The 23,581-nt window shown below is 45.4% G+C and overlaps 1 protein-coding gene across 1 annotated transcript; it reads right to left on the bottom strand.

Annotated features, from left to right (window-relative positions):
* Positions 1 to 435: 435 nt before the first annotated feature.
* On the bottom strand, positions 436 to 20,015 carry LOC138367511 (dentin sialophosphoprotein-like). Its single transcript, XM_069329194.1, has 3 exons — positions 19,984 to 20,015; positions 10,567 to 11,046; positions 436 to 439 (listed from the first exon to the last, which is right to left on the bottom strand). The coding sequence occupies exons 1-3, from the start codon at positions 20,013 to 20,015 to the stop codon at positions 436 to 438; spliced, it is 516 nt and encodes a 171-aa protein (XP_069185295.1).
* Between the last annotated feature and the right edge of the window lie 3,566 nt (positions 20,016 to 23,581).

Below are 23,581 nucleotides of genomic sequence, written 5' to 3'. Positions count from 1 at the left end.
TGGAATGGACTTTGGCCTTTGTTTATGAGGACGGGCTGCAGTTTAGTGACGTCCTGAACGCTCGAGAGGACGGGTTGCCTATTCACCCAGTAGCCATCGGATACATGGTTCTTAAACGACTAGCGAATTGTGTTGTAGGGAAGACTAGCGGGCAAGACTTACCATAAGCTCTGAAAAGGAAAACCTAACAGCTGCATACATTAAAACCTCGATTGTAACCATGATATATATGTGCTTCCGCCTACAGTTTAGACCTAATGTCTTATGTATGACCCTCTGTCCTGCGTGACAGTGAATGCCAGCATTATCCTCACTTTAATAAGACTTATTCGAAATCCTCAGATTAGGCAAAATTGTAATTAATTTTGTCAATAAAGAAGTTAATAATAAATAATCAGTCTGCTAACAGGTGTTAGGAGTCGTCTGCTCCTGTACTCACCTGTTAAAAAAGCGGAAAAAATGTACTTATAGGAAAAATTACTCTAACGTACAAAAATGGACTGTTGTACCAGCTTGAAGTTCACGGAATGTACAATTAGGATTCAACTGACCCCCCCCCGCCCCCCCCCCCCAAAGTCGAACTACTGACCTTCCTCAATATGCAACCCGATAGCAGTTGTCTAAATTGCGGGTACCTATTTACTGCTAGGTGAACAGAGATATCAGATGAAATGGAACGTGTTATTTCCGACAATGTCAGACCACAAAGGAAGGATTAGGACTGGAATTTCCTTAAGTACTTTCGTATTTAATAATACATCTTCGGAAAGATGTATTTAATAATACATCTTTAGAAGGTCATCCTTCTGAAGAAGTATTATTAAATACGAAAATACTTAAGGAAATTCCTGTTTCAATTCTTCTTTCGTGGTTTGACACTGTCACATTTTTCATTACGTGTTATATTTCGTGATTTACAAACACACACACACACACACACACACACACACACACACACACACACACACACACACACACACACACACACACACACACACACACACACACACACACACACACACACACACACACACACACACACACACAAACGAATAACGCCTGCGGCATATGCGAGGTTGGCTAACATTAGAACAGCGTTCAGGAACCTGTGTAAGGAATCATTCAGAATCTTGTACACCACATGTGGGAACCGACCTGTGAGATTTATATTTATTTAATTTATATGAATTTATATTTACGTTAATTTATATACTTCGATAGCAATTTGTATAATGATAAGTGGACTGTATTTCTGCAATAATCTCAATCTCACAAATCGATCCTCTACACATTAGGGGGGGGGTATTAAATTAATATATATGCAGCCAATCAAACTGCAGTAATAGCTACATACATTGATGAGGTTCCTTATCTTATAGTACAGCAGGTTAGTCCACCAGGTATAACTAGGGTGTAGACACCAAATTATCCTCTTTGAGGTAGCTTCCATATCACCCAGTAACTGGTGCACAAATCTTCCTTCCTCGTCTTGACCTGTCAAAAGTGCGCTAGCTGTGAAGCCAGAATCCTATATATGACAAGCTATATCAGAGAAAACACTATACAGAACATTGAAGACCTGGCTTAATTACCTTTAGTATGAGGCGATTTCGCGATCTAACCGGGTCACCCTATATCCTGACATTAATGGCCATAAATGAATGATAAACGGGTTTCGGATAGACTTAACTTGAATTGTAGACATCGTGTTGGAGATGGTACCTTTGGTTTCCATAACACTACGTCCAAGTAAAATTAACAGGAGCCGTATTTGCTCCCGTGTGAGCCTCTGGTCTCAATATAAACAATGGCTGTTTAACACTCCATTCTATTGACGTCTGGCCGACATTGTCCAGATATGATAGGAGCCAAATTTACTCCACACGTCTCGGAGGTGACACAACAATGGCTCCTCTCCTTCCTCCCTGACGCCTGGCCTACTTTGTCCAGATTTCAGAAAGTGATAGAAGGGTCACATTTACTCTACTTTAATATTGATAATTAAGTTAATTTATATAAGATGTTTTATGATGGTAAAGTCCAAAGACTAATGTATTTAAGAATAATTCCCAGCAGAATAGCTGGTGAATTATAATAGTATGTGGTGATGATATCCCGTTTTCTATAGACGGTAATTCCACTACAAGTTACGTTTTCTATGGGTAACTTGTTGGTAATACAGCTATTATCTGTATGATTATTAAATGCTGTCGGATTTTCCGACATAATTCCCCAGGGGGCTGCTCACGGGTCGAAGTCCTCTTTAGAACAGACGAACACCGATACTCCTCCTTCGAATTATTACATTAATTTGATGTTAGTAGTTAGTAATCACACATTTGTGCGTCTGTTCGTACAGGACGGATGTCCCGTACTAGAGTTGTAGGGGTTAGAAGTCTAATGCGATTTCATTTCCCTGTCAACTCTTGAAAGGCTAATATTCAAGCCTTATTACATATTATTTAACCCAGAAGACTGGATGTGATCAAGTACTACAGTCAAGTATGATTCAGGGACTGCAGTGAGATCAGTGACATTAGATATAACTTGAAGTTTCTTCAGGTAACTGGTCACTGATATATAAACACTGAGGCCCATGGAATACATCTTGATTAAATAATAAATGTATCAAATCAGTCATCAGATTTATTGGGGTTTAATTTAGTTAATTGATTCAGAAGATTGAATAGCTCATCATTAAAGTAAAGTATGGTTCTGAGACTGCAGTGGGTTCAGTGACATTGGTCGCAGTGACTTGTAGCTGTTTTAGGCTACTGTTCACTGATTTGCCACTGAGGCCTCATGAACTCATCTTCAGCTTTAAATGATGATACTAACATCAACCTCTGTTGGTATAGTCAGCTGTAATCTCCTTAGTATAATGCTACTGGAGAAATATAATCAGCTGACGAATTTAGGTTTCTACTGGTATTGTTTATCTGTAGGCATAGGTCTCCTCAGGCTTGATACTGGGCCTGAGAGTAATTTACCTCCTGCAGAGTTTAACATGGTTATGCCCTGATATTTAGTAGGGCTACCGATGAATCGATGGTAGTAGTCTGTCCCCACAAGGACAGCCATTTGGCATTTGATTTGCTCAAATTTACCTGCAGCTGCTTGATAATAGCTTTCCAGGTCAGCATAATCAACTTGAGATTGTTGTGACAAATCTTCACATTTCTTGATCTGTCTTGTTAAGTGGCCTTTAAGACCTGCAAGGGTTCTTTTCATTCTCCCTGCATTATCCATACTGGCTAGTTGGTGAAGCCTTGTGGGACTTGTACTTGGGCTGCTCATAATACTGAACAAGCTCTAATGGTAGCCTAGGGTAAATTCTGAACTCACTAGGCAATAATCCTACCTCTACTAGAGGTTAGCACTTAAAATTAATACACATTATATATATACAATCATACACACTAATGATTTGAGTGATAAACCAGTGTCACTGGAAGTACCTTTAGGTTAGCTCTTCTATATCACCCTAGGATGGTAGAGACACTAATTAATCACTCAAAGGTGTAATGATCATAAGTAAATTATTATATATACAACTCAACTCGAGTTGATAAAAATTACACCCAAAATAGGGTCTGGACCATTCATTAATGGTGCTAGGTTGATCAATATAGTACAACTGACTATGGTAATAATGGGACTAGGATGAGCAATAATAGTTCAACTAGTCATATCCTACCCTGTTGTGGGTTGGCAATTAGTAAATATTATATTGTGATCACTAGTGCAATATATATTAAATAATTCTCTATCTTGGAGAAATAATATACACAATTATTGATAATAGCCTCTTAATTAGCCTCTATGAAACTTCTAATATTATCAAGAAGTATTAAATATTATTAGTGACCTCGCGAAATAAACTCCACAAAATTCGTAGATAATCTCTCGCGAAATGTAACACCACGAAATCCGTGAACAATCTCGCGACACAGTCACTAATTTGGCTGGTTTCTATATTAGCGCTGTCATTTCACGAAATAACACGCCACCAAATATCTGTGGGTGTGCATGAAACCGCTGACGAAGCTGATCTGAACTGAGGGAGGCTCCTGAGCTCCCTCGAGGCTACGCTTCCGTCTTTGACTGGCTGGCCTTTGTTTAAATAACACTGCACTAGTATATTTAATGAATCCACTGGTTAACTGGTTCATCCGGTACTAAGATGACCAAATGTGGGTTCATAGGACCGAATATTCCGGTTCCGAAGGTCCAAATAATCCGGTTCGAAGGACCAAATAATGTGGGAACCGACCTGTGAGATTTATATTTATTTAATTTATATGAATTTATATTTACGTTAATTTATATACTTCGATAGCAATTTGTATAATGATAAGTGGACTGTATTTCTGCAATAATCTCAATCTCACAAATCGATCCTCTACACATTAGGGGGGGTTATTAAATTAATATATATGCAGCCAATCAAACTGCAGTAATAGCTACATACATTGATGAGGTTCCTTATCTTATAGTACAGCAGGTTAGTCCACCAGGTATAACTAGGGTGTAGACACCAAATTATCCTCTTTGAGGTAGCTTCCATATCACCCAGTAACTGGTGCACAAATCTTCCTTCCTCGTCTTGACCTGTCAAAAGTGCGCTAGCTGTGAAGCCAGAATCCTATATATGACAAGCTATATCAGAGAAAACACTATACAGAACATTGAAGACCTGGCTTAATTACCTTTAGTATGAGGCGATTTCGCGATCTAACCGGGTCACCCTATATCCTGACATTAATGGCCATAAATGAATGATAAACGGGTTTCGGATAGACTTAACTTGAATTGTAGACATCGTGTTGGAGATGGTACCTTTGGTTTCCATAACACTACGTCCAAGTAAAATTAACAGGAGCCGTATTTGCTCCCGTGTGAGCCTCTGGTCTCAATATAAACAATGGCTGTTTAACACTCCATTCTATTGACGTCTGGCCGACATTGTCCAGATATGATAGGAGCCAAATTTACTCCACACGTCTCGGAGGTGACACAACAATGGCTCCTCTCCTTCCTCCCTGACGCCTGGCCTACTTTGTCCAGATTTCAGAAAGTGATAGAAGGGTCACATTTACTCTACTTTAATATTGATAATTAAGTTAATTTATATAAGATGTTTTATGATGGTAAAGTCCAAAGACTAATGTATTTAAGAATAATTCCCAGCAGAATAGCTGGTGAATTATAATAGTATGTGGTGATGATATCCCGTTTTCTATAGACGGTAATTCCACTACAAGTTACGTTTTCTATGGGTAACTTGTTGGTAATACAGCTATTATCTGTATGATTATTAAATGCTGTCGGATTTTCCGACACCACATATGTAAGACCAATCCTGGAGTATGCGGCCCCAGCATGGAGCGCGTACCTTGTCAAGCACAAGACGAAGCTGGAAAAAGTCCAAAGGTATGCCACTAGACTAGTCCCAGAACTAAGAGGCATGAGTTACGAGGAAAGGCTGCGGGAAATGCATCTTACGACACTGGAAGACAGAAGAGTAAGGGGAGACATGATCACAACCTACAAAATCCTCAGAGGAATCGACCGGGTAAACAAGGATAAACTATTCAACACTGGTGGGACGCGAACAAGGGGACACAGGTGGAAACTGTGTACCCACATGAGCCACAGAGACGTTAGAAGGAACTTTTTCAGTGTCAGAGTAGTTAACGGATGGAATGCATTAGGCAGTGATGTGGTGGAGGCAGACTCCATACACAGTTTTAAATGTAGATATGATAGAGCCCAGTAGGCTCAGGAATCTGTACACCAGTCGATTGACAGTTGAGAGGCAGGACCAAAGAGCCAAAGCTCAACCCCCGCAAGCACAAATAGGTGAGTACAAATTGGTGAGTACAGTGCTGGGAAGACGGGACACCACGAGCGTAGCTCTCATCCTGTAACTACTCTTATGTAATTACACTTAGGTAATTACACACACACACACACACACACACACACACACACACACACACACACACACACACACACACACACACACACACACACACACACACACACACACACACACACACCCACACCCACACACACACACACACACACACACACACACACACACACACACACACACACACACACACACACACACACACACACACACACACACACACACATACACACACACACACACACACACACACACACACACACACACACACACACACACACACACACACACACACACACACACACACACACACACACACACACACACACACACACACACACACACACACACACACACACACACCCACCCACCCACCCACACACACACACACACACACACACACACACACACACACACACACACACACACACACACACACACACACACACACACACACACACACACACACACACACACACACACACACACACACACACACACACACACACACACACACACACACACACACACACACACACAGTCGATGTTAGAAAGAGCCCTCAATCTCCCTCTTGATGACCTACAGTTAAAACAAGCCTCTCTTCCCGTAAGACTTGCTGGCCTCGGAGTTCGAACAGCAACGCAAATCGCTGTATTATACCAACCTTCCTGTTTTCCTCCTCGGCATCCGACAACCTTGTGAAGGAAATTCTACCTGCCTACTTAGGTCAGCTGGCAGGCATACACGATCACAATTTTATACGCTGTGCCACTGCTGTGCCACCGGTGTGCCACCGCTGTGCCACCGCTGTGCCACCGCTGGACCTGCCCTCTCGTGCAGGTCCAGCACATCAACCATGGGTGGAAAATCGGCCGCCAAGGGAAGACATTATAGTATATTATAAAAATATATTTACTCAGGCTATACAAGAAAGATGAAAAAGTGATACGAGATATAATTGACAGGAATTGTAAACATTGCCGTCAAAACGCAAGGATTCGTCCTGTCATTTATTATACCAACCCTCGTATATCTTCCCCTCATTAAGGGGAAATAACATCTCTGCCTCCTCTGACAAATTGAGGTCTACTAATGTGGTGTATCAATACTAATACAGGTCTGGAGACTGCGCGCTCCGAAATATATGCTACATTGGACATACGACTAAATACACTGAGTAGACGTCTTACACTTCATTTGCAAGAGGGAGGTATAAAGCAACATGATTCTCAACACCACAATACCGTCCTGAATCGCCAAGACACAGTGAAAGATACGACAGTAATCACACACACCGACGATCGTACGAGGCTTCGTACGCTTGAGGCTGAGTTCATTCGGGAGCTGACACCAGTAATCAACATCCAGATGAATTCGACTTGGAGCATACAACTGTTTGATGGTTCTCTGTTGATCCAGAGGGAAGATAGAAGACCTGGCGGACACTTAGACGCCGGAGTCAGGCAATAATCACTTCACCCTTATCTTTCGGGGCTCCCTACGATTAAGGAGGTAAAGTGAATCGTTGAGGTGTACGCACACTTATAAGGTCTAGATTTCTTCTTATAACCCCACACAGCACCGCTCCTGTGCCAGGTAAGTCCACTACGGGCTCACCATAGCCCGTGCTACTTGCCCAGCTCCTCTGTCAGGTAAGTTACGGGCTCACCATAGCCCGTGCTACTTGCCCAGCTCCTCTGTCAGGTAAGTTACGGGCTCACCATAGCCCGTGCTTCTTGCCCAGCTCCTCTGTCAGGTAAGTTACGGGTTCACCATAGCCCGTGCTACTTGCCCAGCTCCTCTGTCAGGTAAGTTACGGGCTCACCATAGCCCGTGCTTCTTGCCCAGCTCCTCTGTCAGGTAAGTTACGGGCTCACCATAGCTCGTGCTTCTTGCCCCGCTCCACTGTCAGGTAAGTTACGGGCTCACCATAGCTCGTGCTACTTGCCCAGCTCCTCTGTCAGGTAAGTTACGGGCTCACCATAGCTCGTGCTACTTGCCCCGCTCCACTGTCAGGTAAGTTACGGGCTCACCATAGCCCGTGCTACTTGCCCAGCTCCTCTGTCAGGTAAGTTACGGGCTCACCATAGCTCGTGCTACTTGCCCCGCTCCACTGTCAGGTAAGTTACGGGCTCACCATAGCTCGTGCTACTTGCCCCGCTCAACTGTCAGGTAAGTTACGGGCTCACCATAGCCCGTGCTACTTGCCCAGCTCCTCTGTCAGGTAAGTTACGGGCTCACCATAGCCCGTGCTACTTGCCCCGCTCCACTGTCAGGTAAGTTACGGGCTCACCATAGCCCGTGCTACTTGCCCAGCTCCTCTGACAGGTAAGTTACGGGCTCACCATAGCTCGTGCTACTTGCCCCGCTCCACTGTCAGGTAAGTTACGGGCTCACCATAGCCCGTGCTACTTGGAACCTGTTCCGAGTAGTTGAATCTATAACAACAACAACATAATTATAATCAGTTACAGCCCCGCTCCTGTGCCAGGTAACTCCATTACGGGTTCACCATAGCCTGTGCTACTTGGAACTTTTTGTTCCCAGCAGCTGAATCTTAAACAACAACAACTCCTTGAAAGTTCAGTGTACCTGTGTCAGTTCAACTAACACAGGTATATTGAGTTGACCAGACTACACACTAGAAGGTGAAGGGACGACGACGTTTCGGTCCGTCCTGGACCATTCTCAAGTCGATTGAGAATGGTCCAGGACGGACCGAAACGTCGTCGTTTCTTCACCTTCTAGTGTGTGGTCTGGTCAACATACTTCAGCCACGTTATTGTGACTCGTCGCCTGCACAGGTATATTGAGCTTTTATTTTTTTTTGGGGGGGGGATATTTTCCATTCTACGCAAATATCTTCTACAATATGGAGGGTGAAGAAACACTACTTGTGTTTGTGTTTCTTGTGTTTCTTCTCTTGTGTTGAAACTTGTGTTTCTTCTTATTGGTCGAAGAAGAAATAATCTTTCAATAAAAGAACAATAAGAATTTACAATAATCTTTCCATTTTTATTGTTCGACATTTCGTCAGCAATGTGACATCTTCACTGTTGAACAGACACAGGTATACTGAGCGTGAAAAGCTCAAATATAGAAAAAGCTACGGCCGGTCAAGGCCGTTGTCAACACCATAGTCTAGTGTTGACAACGGCCTTGATCCGCCGAAACGTTCATCTCCCTTTTCTATTTATCTGTCGATTTTCCGCATATATATATATATATATATATATATATATATATATATATATATATATATATATATATATATATATATATATATATATATATATATATATATATACTATATATATATATATATATATATATATATATATATATATATATATATATATATATATATATATATATATATATATATATATAATACCAAACATAGTAATACCGGGAAAGGTAATGGGAGGCGCCCTAGAAGTGTGCCAGCCAGCGGGAGGCGGCCCGTCAAAACACTGCTCTGGCATGCATTTACACCGGCAAATAATACCTCTTAAACCCCAAATTACAATCTTAGAGAGGAGCAGAAACTAAATTCAAGAGGCAACCGCAGTTGTGATAGTGGTATTACTCCACACGAGGAGCGGGGGGTGTGGGGGAGGGTGGGGAGGACGGCCCTGTTCTTGTTACAAGGAAACATGACAAGAGGCTCCTGATGCTTCCCAGTAGTGGCTCCGGGGTAATGAAGAGCTGGCCAAGTGGTGATATATTATTATGCCTCGTAAACCTTTGGTCTGTAGCCAGGTTACTGAGAGCCTGCCACGTGTGGGTGAGAGAGAGAGAGAGAGAGAGAGAGAGAGAGAGAGAGAGAGAGAGACAGACAGACAGACAGACAGACAGACAGACAGACAGACAGACAGACAGACAGACAGACAGACAGACAGACAGACAGACAGACAGACAGATAGACAGACAGACAGAGAATAAACGATAAACCAGTGTCAGGGAGAGAAATGTAAGAAGAAATACTGGGCGCCGCACGGAGGGTGGAAATGTACATAATTATTTTCATGGGCATGAGAAGGAGATGAACAACGCAGCAAGAGCGATCCTGGTGTGTCTGTACCCACCTATTTGTGCTTTCGGGGGTTGAGCTCTGGCTCTTTGGTCCCGCCTCTCAACTGTCAATCAATAGGTGTACAGGTTCCTGAGCCTATTGGGCTCTATCATCTACACTTGAAACTGTGTATAGAGTCAGCCTCTTCCACATCACTTTCTAATGCATTCCATTTGTCAACCACTCTGACAGTAAAAAAGTTCTTTCTAATGTCTCTGTGGCTCATTTGGGCGCTCAGTTTCCACCTGTGTCCCCTAGTGCGTGTGCCCCTTGTGTTAAATAGCCTGTCCTTGTATAGCATAGCGTGTGCGCGCGCGCGCGCGTGTGTGTGTGTGTGTGTGTGTGTGTGTGTGTGTGTGTGTGTGTGTGTGTGTGTGTGTGTGTGTGTGTGTGTGTGTGTGTGTGTGTGTGTGTGTGTGTGTGTGTGTGTGTGTGTGTGTGATCAGAATAGACCTCCAGACGCATATTCATGCTCGCGTATACACACACACACACAGCACTCTCCTATGGCTGGGGTATATATGCGCAACATATATTATATATAGGTGATCAGACAATGAGCTCTCATTGCCAGAGCTTTCATTGTCAGAGCTCCCATTGTCAGAGCTCTCATTGTTAGAGCTCTCATTGTCAGAGCTCTCATTGTCAGAGCTCTCATTGTCAGAGCTCTCATTGTCAGAGCTCTTATTGTCTGAGTTCTCATTGATTGAGCTCTCATTGTCTGAGCTCTCATTGTCTAACCTCCCATTATCTGAGCTCCCATTGTCTGAGCTCTCATTGATTGAGCTCTCTTTGTCTGAGCTCTCATTGTCTAACCTCCCATTATCTGAGCTCCCATTGTCTGAGCTCTCATTGATTGAGCTCTCATTGTCAGAAATCTCATTGTCAGAGCTCTCATTGTCAGAGCTCTCATTGTCAGAGCTCTCATTGTCAGAGCTCTCATTGTCAGAGCTCTCATTGTCAGAGCTCTCATTGTCTGACCACTCATTGTCTGAGTTCTCACCATCAGAGGTGCGCCGGCTACGTGAGGCAGGTCTACCTCAAAGCCTCACATCATACTGCCTCACCTCATAACCCCTCACCTCATAAAGCCTCACCTCATAAAGCCTCACCTCATAACGCCTCACCTCATAACGTCTCACCTCATAATGCCTAACTTCATAATGCCTCACATCCTAATACCTCATCTCATAATGCCTCACCTCGTAAACCATAACCTCATAATCTTAGCACAGAGCACCTCATACTTCCTCACAAACAAAAACTCAATGGGGGGGGGGGTGAGGTAGACATGATTGAGATATACATGATTCTCAAGGGGAATGGAGGAGATATGATTGAGACATACAAAATCCTCAAGTGAGTGAAGTTGACACATCTAAGAAATACTCCACACATATAGTTTCCTGGTAGACCCGGTATATATATATATATAAGCATCAAGATAAGAGCCTCAGGAGCTAGAGCACAACCCTTCAAGATGCTTCAGCTTCCCAATCACTATGAGAAGAAAATGTTGAGGTGATGATTACTGTACCGGGAACCGACACGTACTGGGGGGGGGGGGGCGGTTGAGACAGGGTCACGATGCCCCAGTACAGGGTGTACTGGGGGACAGGGGCACGATGCCCCAGTACACGGTGTACTGGGGGACAGGGGCACGATGCCCCAGTACAGGGTGTACTGGGGGCCAGGGGCACGATGCCCCAGTACACGGTGTACTGGGGGCCAGGGGCACGATGCCCCAGTACACGGTGTACTGGGGGCCAGGGGCACGATGCCCCAGTACACGGTGTACTGGGGGACAGGGGCACGATGCCCCAGTACACCCTGTACTGGGGGACAGGGGCACGATGCCCCAGTACACAGTGTACTGGGGGCTCCCCGTAAGGTTATGAGATGACTCATTGATCCTTAAAAGCGGGGCACACACACTCACACTCACACTCCTGACTCATTGTCCAGTGACTCAGGCTTTAGGATACTCACAACTCATCAGCATCCTCTTATTTTTATTTTTTTTACTCTCACCTACCCCACTAGAGCCCCTCTCTACCTCTCCCTCCCTCGTTATCTACCCCCTCCCCCCCCCCCTACCATCACCGCTATCCTCTAGTACACCCCCCCCCCCCTCTCTCGCCTACACCCACACACACAACACTGGGTACACGCGCACTCACCTTGGGTGAGTGTGGCCTCTAGGTCACGTGAGTGTGCGTGCGTGTGCGTACGTGTTTATGTGAGTCTCAATTTTCCATCCATGCCGTCATGTTTTATAAGTATTCATTGTGAACATTTCCTCTTTTTTTCCACTCTATCAATCCCCCTGAGTACTTTATATATCTATATTATGTCTCCCCATCTCTTCTGTCGTCTATCGTTCGCATTAAGTTCCTCATAAATTTTCTCGTCATTTCCTTCATATTCACTTTCTCCTTTTTTTTCGTAATCTACTGTAGTTAGTCACTTGGTCGTTCACTGGCTGGTCGTTCTCATATGATTATGTTTGAGATGTGTTATTTTATGCTCGTGTTATGCCTATTCTAGTTGTTCTCTCATTCAGTGTTTGATATTAGGGGTCCTGTTCACACTTGGATTATATATTGGATTTCTGCTAACAGTTCCACGCCCACACCGGTATGGGCGTGGAACTGGGCCACCCATACTAGTATGGGTAGCCCACGCCCACACCAGCATGGGTGGCCAACTCCCATGCGAGTGTGAGTGCTTCACCTAACACGATGATGGGTGATCGACCCACCCCCACACACCATGATGGATGACCCACCCTCACACCATGATGGGTAACCCACCCCCACACACCATGATGGGTGACCCACCCTCACACCATGATGGGTGACCCACCCCCACACCATGATGGGTGACCCAACCCCACACCCCAGGATGGGTGACCCACCCCCACACCATGATGGGTGACCCACCCTCACACCAGGATGGGTGACCCACCCCCACACACCAGGATGGGTGACCCACCCCCACACCATGATGGGTGACCCACCCTCACACCAGGATGGGTGACCCACCCCCACACTCCAGGATGGGTGACCCACCCCCACACCATGATGGGTGACCCACCCTCACACCAGGATGGGTGACCCACCCCCACACACCAGGATGGGTGACCCACCCCCACACCATGATGGGTGACCCACCCTCACACCAGGATGGGTGACCCACCCCCACACCAAGATGTTTGACCCACCCTCACACCATGATGGGTGACCCACCCCCACACCAGGATGGGTGACCCACCCCCACACACCAAACAGGCGTTTAAGTTACCCAAAGCAAAGCGAGAATGGCCGTTCATACTGTTGAACACACGTGGACTGATCAAAATAAATCCTACCATGCCTCGCCACCTTCCCTCCCTCCCACACCGGCCCCCTCCCTCTCTCCCACGCCTGCCCCCTCCCACGCCCTCTCCCACACTCACCCTCCCACCCCGCTCCCTCCAAGTCCACGTGGACTTTGTTGTCCAGCATAGACAAGCACGCACCCGCACGGGAGAGCGTTGACGCGCTGGAAGCCCGACCTTATAGCAGGCTTGCCTCCTCTTGCCTCCCGCGAAACACTCACACCTAAACTACGACGTTGGAACAACGTTCGAACCAGTTTTAACACCTCCCTAACCAGTTATAACAACCAATATAGCAAGGTGTAACAACGTTCTAATACGTCATAAACACGTTAAGCCAAGATGTAACAACTTTATTACAAGTTGTAACAAGCGGAAAATAGAGACAGTCTCGGTTTGTGTTTCCACGGCTGCTGTTGCCTGCTGTTGCCTGCTGTTGCCTGCAGTTGCCTGCTGTTGCCTGCTGTTACCTGTAGTTACCTACTGTTGCCTGCAGTTACCAACTGTTGCCTGCAGTTTCCTGCTGTTACCTGCAGTTACCTACTGTTGCCTGCAGTTGCCTGCTGTTGCCTGCAGTTACCTACTGTTGCCTGCAGTTGCCTGCTGTTGCCTGCAGTTGCCTACTGTTGCCTGCAGTTACATACTGTTGCCTGCTATTACCTGCTGTTGCCTGCTATTACCTGCTGTTGCCTGCAGTTACGTACTGTTGCCTGCTATTACCTGCTGTTGCCTGCTGTTACCTTCTGTTGCCTGCTGTTGCCTGCAGTTACCTGCTGTTGCCTGTTGTTACCTGCTGTTGCCTGCTGTTGCCTGCAGTTACTACTGTTGCCTACTGTTGCCTGCTATTACCTGCTGTTGCCTGCAGTTACCTACTGTTGCCTGCTATTACCTGCTGTTGCCTGCTGTTATCTGTTGTTGCCTGCAGTTACCTGCTGTTGCCTGTTGTTACCTGCTGTTGCCTGCTGTTGCCTGCAGTTACTACTGTTGCCTACTGTTGCCTGCTGTTGCCTGCAGTTGCTTACTGTTGCCTGCAGTTACCTACTGTTGCCTGCAGTTACCTACTGTTGCCTGCTATTACCTGCTGTTGCCTGCAGTTACCTGCTGTTGCCTGCAGTTACCTGCTGTTTCCTGCTGTTGCCTGCTGTTACCTGCTGTTGCCTGCAGTTACCTACTGTTGCCTGCTATTACCTGCTGTTGCCTGCTGTTACCTGCTGTTGCCTGCTGTTGCCTGCAGTTACCTGCTGTTGCCTGTTGTTACCTGCTGTTGCCTGCTGTTGCCTGCAGTTACCTGCTGTTGCCTGCTGTCGCTTGCAGTTACCTGCTGTTGCCTGCAGTTACCTACTGTTGCCTGCTATTACCTGCTGTTGCCTGCAGTTACCTACTGTTGCCTGCTATTACCTGCTGTTACCTGCTGTTATCTGTTGTTGCCTGCAGTTACCTGCTGTTATCTGTTGTTGCCTGCAGTTACTACTGTTGCCAACTGTTGCCTGCAGTTACCTGCTGTTGCCTGCTGTTGCCTGCAGTTACCTACTGTTGCCTGCTATTACTTGCTGTTGCCTGCAGTTACCTACTGTTGCCTGCTATTACCTGCTATTACCTGCTGCTATCTGTTGTTGCCTGCAGTTACCTGCTGTTGCCTGCAGTTGCCTGCAGTTACCTGCTGTTACCTGCAGTTACCTGCTGTTGCCTGCAGTTGCCTTCAGTTGCCTGCAGTTGCCTGCAGTTACCTGCTGTTGCCTGCAGTTGCCTGCAGTTACCTGCTGTTACCTGCTGTTGCATGCAGTTGCCTGCTGTTGCCTGCAGTTGCCTGCAGTTGTCTGCAGTTACCTGCTGTTGCCTGCAGTTGCCTGCAGTTGCCTGCAGTTACCTGCTGTTACCTGCAGTTACCTGCTGTTGCCTGCAGTTGCCTGCGCTGTATACCATCCCACGTCAGCATCTCTGATTTCCAGTGAGGGTGTGAGAGCGTGTGTACTCACCTAGTTGTGCTTGCGGGGGTTGAGCTTCGGCTCGTTGGTCCCGCCTCTCAACCTTCAATCAACAGGTGTACAGGTTCCTGAGCCTACTGGGCTCTATCATATCTACATTTGAAACTGTGTATGGAGTCAGCCTCCACCACATCACTGCCTAATGCATTCCATATGTCAACTACTCTGACACTGAACAAGTTCTTTCTAATGTCTCTGTGGCTCATTTGGGTTCTCAGCTTCCACCTGTGTCCCCTTGTTCGTGTTCCACCCGCGCTTACTCATGTGTGGGGTAAGTTAATGTGTATTTATTATTTGTATTTACTTTTTATGCCTGCAGGATCGAGCTCTTAGCTCTTGGATCCCGCCTTTCTATAACCGTCCGTTGTCCGACCTATTTGCCCCTGTCAAATCTATTACAGATATTTATTTACAAAACTCATACACACACACACACACACATACACACATACACACACACACACATGTGTGTGTGTTCCTAAACACACACATGTATATGTGTGTGTGTGTACTCAAATAGGTGAGTACACACACACACACACACACACAAACACACACACACACACACACACACACACACACACACACACACACACACACACACACACACACACACACACACACACACACACACACAATCTTGCATACCACATATGTAAGACCAATCCTGGAGTATGCGGCCCCAGCATGAAGCCCGTACCTTGTCAAGCACAAGACGAAGCTGGAAAAAGTTCAGAGGTATGCCATTAGACTAGTCCCAGAACTAAGAGGCATGAGTTTCGAGGAAAGGCTGCGGGAAATGCACCTTACGACACTGGAAGACAGAGGAGTAAGGGGAGACATGATCACTACCTACAATATCCTCAGGGGAATTGACAGGGTAGACAAGGATAAACTATTCAACATTGGTGGTACACGAACAAGTGGACACAGGTGGAAACTGAATACCCAAATAAGCCACAGGGACGTTAGAAAGAACTTTTTCAGTGTCAGAGTAATTAACAGGTGGAATGCATTAGGCAGGAATGTGGTGGAGGCTGACTCCATACACAGTTTTAAGTGTAGATATGACAGAGCCTCAGGAAACTGTACACCGGTTGATTGACGGTTGAGAGGCGGGACCAAAGAGCAAAAGCTCAACCCTCGCAAGCACAAATAGGTGAGTACACACACACACACACACACACCCACACACACACACACACACACACACACACACACACACACACACACACACACACACACACACACACACACACACACAAACATGAGGGAAGAACTGAAGCTTCCAACCATACTAGAGAGAATCATGCAAGTCAACCCTACTTTTTGCCTTAAAGTCATGAGAGACCCTACATCTCCAGCATTGCTCAGAGACAAATTATTCAGTGATGTTAACCCCTATTGACTGGTGCCAACACACCGACTCACTCCTTATATGATAAATGGCTGAGTACAAATGCAATCTACCTGTCACTGATATTCCTCTTTTATCTATACCCCACCCTTCAAGTATCATACACAACCGTCATCAAGAAAGGTAATGAGAATCTTGCTCTCCTCAACCTGTCAAGTCCTCCTCAACCTGTCAAGAGTCCCAGGTGCCAAGTGTCTGCCAGGTGCCACTGTCTGCGCCAGGTGCCACTGTGTCTACACCGACGGCTCAGTCCGCTCGTCACCAGGACGGACTGCAGCAGCATGAAAGTTTTACATAAACAATATATACACACAGACTACCAGTGTCAGGTGAGCAACGGGCTGACCTCTACACGAACAGAACTACAACTAGCTACCAGCACATTAAAAAACATTTGATTAGGAATAATATTTGTGATTCAAAGTCGACTCTTCAAGCACTTGAAAATTTATCCTGCAAGATCGACAGTACGAGAAAGACAGTAAGAATTATACTATCAATTATACATAATCTACTCGCGGCATAGAGTAGTGGGTTTAGAATCTCTTTGGTATGGATACCTTCTCACATAAATATAACCCATCATAATGACACAGACTTTGCAGCCAAATTAGCGTGAAACAAAGATAGAGTTGAATTCGATCTAGGTATCGCCCACCTCTATTGTCAAAACTATGTTGTTCCAAACACTCAGGTCTGATACCAGAGAAATTACTGACTCCCAGCTGCCTGAAAGCACCAGTATAAAAATTTATGATTTGTTCAGATCCGAAACCCATGTATATGGGCAGCACAAAACGTCGACCAGACTGTGCGACACAGTGGTTGCCAGGATCAGGTTGGGTTACCGTTACCTGTGGCAGGTGGCTGCAGGTGACGGATCTCCCAATCCCGAGCACTCCAGATGCAAACTCTGTGAGCAGGAACTGCGGCACGATCTCCCACACTACATCACCGAATGTCCAGTAATTAGACCCTTCAGACACCGTCCCTCCGTACCATGAGGTACCTGGAGCTTTGCAATTACTTTATTAACTCTCGTGGTCTTGAGGATATCCTCATAATGTACCTAGAGTCTGCCAGTGCAGACTTCTGATCATATGAGCCTGTATGATTAACCATCCTGTGTAATGGGGATTTTTAGCATCACGTAGCCAGCTTTTTGACACTGTACTCTCCTTCATATAGTCTAGGGCAGCTGCACAAATGTACATGTTCCTAAATGTGTTAATAGCAAAAATAGACTGAGTCCAGATGTGTCGAATATCCTGTGATGAGTCTAACACCACGAGCCTTGTTCAGGTCACAATACTCGTATAGACCAATAGTAGCTGCCTTGTATAGACCAATATGAGCTGCCTCGTATGGACCAATAGGAGCTGCCTCGTATGGACCAATAGGAGCTGCATCGTATGGACCAATAGGAACTGCCTTGTATGGACCAATAGGAGCTGCCTTGTATGGACCAATAGGAGCTGCCTTGTATGGACCAATAGGAGCTGCATCGTATGGACCAATAGGAGCTGCATCGTATGGACCAATAGGAGCTGTCTCGTATGGACCAATAGTAGCTGCCTTGTATGGACCAATAGGAGCTGCTATTGGTCCATATTCAAGAACAAATAATAGCAGGTTCTATAATTTTTGTATGAAGCAAGTTAAGTACTCACCTATTTGTGCCTGCAGGATCGAGCATTGACTCATGGATCCCACCTTTCTAGACATCGGTTGTGTATAGCAATGACTAATCCTGTCGTATTTCCCTATCATAACTAGTTTTAAAATTATAAATGTTAAAGAGTTTGCTTCCACAACCTGTGTGAGCGTGAGAGAGAGAGAGAGAGAGAGAGAGAGAGAGAGAGAGAGAGAGAGAGAGAGAGAGAGAGAGAGAGAGAGAGAGAGAGAGAGAGAGAGAGAGAGAGAGAGCGAGAGAGAGAGAGAGAGAGAGAGAGAGAGAGAGAGAGAGAGAGAGAGAGAGAGAGAGAGAGAGAGCGAGCGAGCGAGCGAGAGAGAGAGAGAGAGAGAGAGAGAGAGAGAGAGAGAGAGAGAGAGAGAGAGAGAGAGAGAGAGAGAGAATATATATATGTAATAAATATGACAGAGGGAAAAAATTGCTCGGATGTCAGAATATTAGGGAACCGACAGTTAGAAAGGCGGGGTACAAGAGCTCGATCCTGCCGTTACCTCTAGTAAACACAAATTAGCAAATACACACGGGCACACTCACGGACTTACACAAACAAACACAGTTAGACACGTACACACACACACATACACAAGTAAGAGTAATTAGAAACAAACACACACAAAGTCTAGACCATAACATCCACGCAGCTCAAAGTGACGTCAAAGTTAAAGTTCAAATACATTTATATATACAAATATAAATATAAATATAATATACCAGACATGTATATATTTATACAAACACATACATTGATACATATATTTTCACGTACATTCATTCTCATATACATATATTTCACATAAAAAATATAAATATATTAATTAAAGGGATGTATATATAAATATATATAAATATATAAATATAATATAAATATATATATATATATATATATATATATATATATATATATATATATATATATATATATATATATATATATATATATATATATATATTCGTAAACATACGTAAACACACACATAGAACCATACATACATACACAGATGCAAACATAACATAACATTAACACACACATATACAAACTTACATTCACATACAAACATACATACACATACAAACATGCATACACATATAAACATACATACAAACATACATACACACACATACATACATATACAGTATATGCATACACTTGGCTGGTGATACAGTGTTGCGTATTGTGAGTGTGACCCCTAGACACCACGACCCCAGGCGGTAAAAAATGCCCTCCCCACTTACTCTCTCTCTCTCTCTCTCTCTCTCTCTCTCTCTCTCTCTCTCTCTCTCTCTCTGTCTGTCTGTCTGTCTGTCTGTCTCTCTCTCTCTCTCTCTCTCTCTCTCTCTCTCTCTCTCTCTCTCTCTCTCTCTCTCTCTCTCTCTCTCTGTCTCTCTCTCTCTCTCTCTCTCTCTCTCTCTCTCTCTCTCTCTCTCTCTCTCTCTCTCTCTCTCTCTCTCTCTCTCTTCTCTTTATCTCACTATCATATATGCTGTGTCAGTGACCTACCTGTCAATGATTGACATGTCAGTGACTGCCATGTCAATAACTTATAGATAGCACAGTCGGGATCGTTCCAAACTCGCAATCGAGAATCCCAGGTTCGAATCCCGGGCGGGACAGAAATGGTTGGGCACTCTTCCCATTTCCTAATGCCCCTGTTCACCTTGCAATAAATAGGTCCCCAGGAGTTAGTCACCTGGTTGTGGGGTTGTAATCTGGGGGGAGGTTATATAACCTCAAAAGATAACCTCAAGATAACCTCAAGAAAGGAAGGGGGGTCAGTAGTTCGACCTTGGGGGGGGGGGGGAGGATCATTATATAAGCCTAACATGTATATATACGCTGGCTGCCTGTCCCCCTACACAATGAATTATTATAATTATTATTATTATGTCAATGACATACAAGTCAATGACAATGACTCACATGACAATGACTCACATGACAATGACTCACATGACAATGACTCACATGACAATGACTCACATGACAATGACTCACATGACAATGACTCACATGACAATGACTCACATGACAATGACTCACATGACAATGACTCACCTGACAATGACTCACATGACAATGATTCACATGACAATGACTCACACGACAATGACTCCCATGACAATGACTCACATGACAATGACTCACACGACAATGACTCACATGACAATGATTCACATGACAATGACTCCCATGACAATGACTCACCTGACAATGACTCACATGACAATGACTCACCTGACAATGACTCACACGACAATGACTCACATGACAATGACTCCCATGACAATGACTCACACGACAATGACTCACATAACAATAACATCAGCACAAGAGTTTGTGAGCGGCAGTTGAGACGGACGAGGTATAGGTATGCGGAAAAAATACTCCTTTACCACAGCAATAGTGAAAAAAAATTATTAAAAAGAAAAAAAAGTGGTGTTTGAAGATATCAACTCAATCCATAATTTTGACAGTAGACTCGACAGAAATTAGACGCCCGATGGCTGAAAAGACTGGGGGCCAAGAGCTGAAATTCATTCCAGAAGACACAAATAAGTGGGAAGACATGTGAACCGTTTCTACCCTAAAAAGGCATCAAGGAGACTGCCTCTTACATAGTTTCTGTTGTGAGGGAGAGAGGAGACGTGTTGTGAGGGAGAGAGGAAACGTGTTGTGAGGGAGAGAGGAAACGTGTTGTGAGGGAGAGAGGAGACGTGTTGTGAGGGAGAGAGGAGACGTGTTGTGAGGGAGAGAGGAAACGTGTTGTGAGGGAGAGAGGAGACGTGTTGTGAGGGAGAGAGGAAACGTGTTGTGAGGGAGAGAGGAAACGTGTTGTGAGGGAGAGAGGAAACGTGTTGTGAGGGAGAGAGGAAACGTGTTGTGAGGGAGAGAGGAAACGTGTTGTGAGGGAGAGAGGAAACGTGTTGTGAGGGAGAGAGGAGACGTGTTGTGAGGGAGAGAGGAAACGTGTTGTGAGGGAGAGAGGAAACGTGTTGTGAGGGAGAGAGGAAACGTGTTGTGAGGGAGAGAGGAAACGTGTTGTGAGGGAGAGAGGAAACGTGTTGTGAGGGAGAGAGGAGACGTGTTGTGAGGGAGAGAGGAAACGTGTTGTGAGGGAGAGAGGAAACGTGTTGTGAGGGAGAGAGGAAACGTGTTGTGAGGGAGAGAGGAGACGTGTTGTGAGGGAGAGAGGAAACGTGTTGTGAGGGAGAGAGGAAACGTGTTGTGAGGGAGAGAGGAAACGTGTTGTGAGGGAGAGAGGAAACGTGTTGTGAGGGAGAGAGGAAACGTGTTGTGAGGGAGAGAGGAGACGTGTTGTGAGGGAGAGAGGAGACGTGTTGTGAGGGAGAGAGGAGAAGAGACGACGTGCTGCAAATACGAGTATCGAGGGTAAACCACTGTCCATTAGAGAGGAGATATCGTACGTGAAGGGTTTGTTTAGTCACGTGATGCAGCGTACACAGAGAGAGGCTGTGTTATTCCAGAGGTCTGCTGTGTTATTCCAGAGGTCTGCTGTGTTATTCCAGAGGTCTGCGGCAGAGCAGTGGAGGGAAGGACGGCTGTCATGGGACGGTGGAAGAGCTCGGTGTGGGAACTCTTACACAGCTTACTGGGGGGAGGGGGGGGAACTATGGTGTCAGACTGACTCATAGCAACACCGGGGCGTTCCACTTACAGCAGCATATCTGCTGTCACCAGCATCCCAACACTGTCACCAGCATCCCACTACTGTCACCAGCATCCCAACACTGTCACCAGCATCCCAACACTGTCACCAGCATCCCAACACTGTCACCAGCATCCCACCACTATCACCAGCATCCCACCACTGTCACCAGCATCCCAACACTGTCACCAGCATCCCAACACTGTCACCAGCATCCCACCACTGTCACCAGCATCCCAACACTGTCACCAGCATCCCACCACTATCACCAGCATCCCACCACTGTCACCAGCATCCCAACACTGTCACCAGCATCCCAACACTGTCACCAGCATCCCAACACTGTCACCAGCATCCCAACACTGTCACCAGCATCCCAACACTGTCACCAGCATCCCAAAACTGTCACCAGCATCCCACCACTGTCACCAGCATCCCAACACTGTCACCAGCATCCCACCACTGTCACCAGAGAGAGAGAGAGAGAGAGAGAGAGAGAGAGAGAGAGAGAGAGAGAGAGAGAGAGAGAGAGAGAGAGAGAGAGAGAGAGAGAGAGAGAGAGAGAGAGAGAGAGAGAGAGAGAGAGAGAGAGAGAGAGAGAGAGAGAGAGAGAGAGGGAGAGAGATTATAGATGCAAAAAAGGAAGCTTGTGTGAATGCTTGCCAGACACCAATCAAATAGACAGACATTCGGAGACCAAAACAAACAAGAAGACTGGCACATAAACAAACTGATAAAGATGGTGGGAAGCATAACTATCACCAAACAAAAATAAACAGCAAAAGTGGCCAGATAAAGTTCTATTCAGGCGCCCACTGATATATTTTTATTTTGTATTTTTTTAAGCGGCAAATTACAGGGCTTATGATGTGGTAAGTTACTATATATTACAGACGATAGCCAAAGTCCCTCCATGTAAGCAGTGGTAAGTTACCACACGTCACAGACGACAGCCAAAGTCCCTCCATGTAAGCAGTGGTAAGTTACCACACGTCACAGACGACAGCCAAAGTCCCTCCATGTAAGCAGTGGTAAGTTACCACACGTCACAGACAATAGCCAAAGTCCCTCCATGTAAGCAGTGGTGAGTTACCACACGTCACAGACAATAGCCAAAGTCCCTCCATGTAAGCAGTGGTAAGTTACCACACGTCACAGACGACAGCCAAAGTCCCTCCATGTAAGCAGTGGTAAGTTATCACACGTCACAGACAATAGCCAAAGTCCCTCCATGTAAGCAGTGGTAAGTTATCACACGTCACAGACGACAGCCAAAGTCCCTCCATGTAAGCAGTGGTAAGTTATCACACGTCACAGACGACAGCCAAAGTCCCTCCATGTAAGCAGTGGTAAGTTATCACACGTCACAGACAATAGCCAAAGTCCCTCCATGTAAGCAGTGGTAAGTTATCACACGTCACAGAAAACAGC

This window comes from Procambarus clarkii, chromosome 22 (genome assembly GCF_040958095.1).
Source record: "Procambarus clarkii isolate CNS0578487 chromosome 22, FALCON_Pclarkii_2.0, whole genome shotgun sequence".
Lineage (NCBI taxonomy): Eukaryota > Metazoa > Arthropoda > Malacostraca > Decapoda > Cambaridae > Procambarus > Procambarus clarkii.
Note: the sequence above shows the minus strand (reverse complement) of the source record. Positions and strands in the feature narration are given on the sequence as shown.

Coding starts and splice junctions, on each gene's coding strand:
- LOC138367511 (XM_069329194.1), bottom strand. CDS start 20,015: ATGGCAGTCACTGACATGTCAATCATTGACAG. Junction 11,047..19,983: donor GACATGTCAATCATTGACAG/GTAGGTCACTGA, acceptor GCTTTGAGGTAG/ACCTGCCTCACGTAGCCGGC.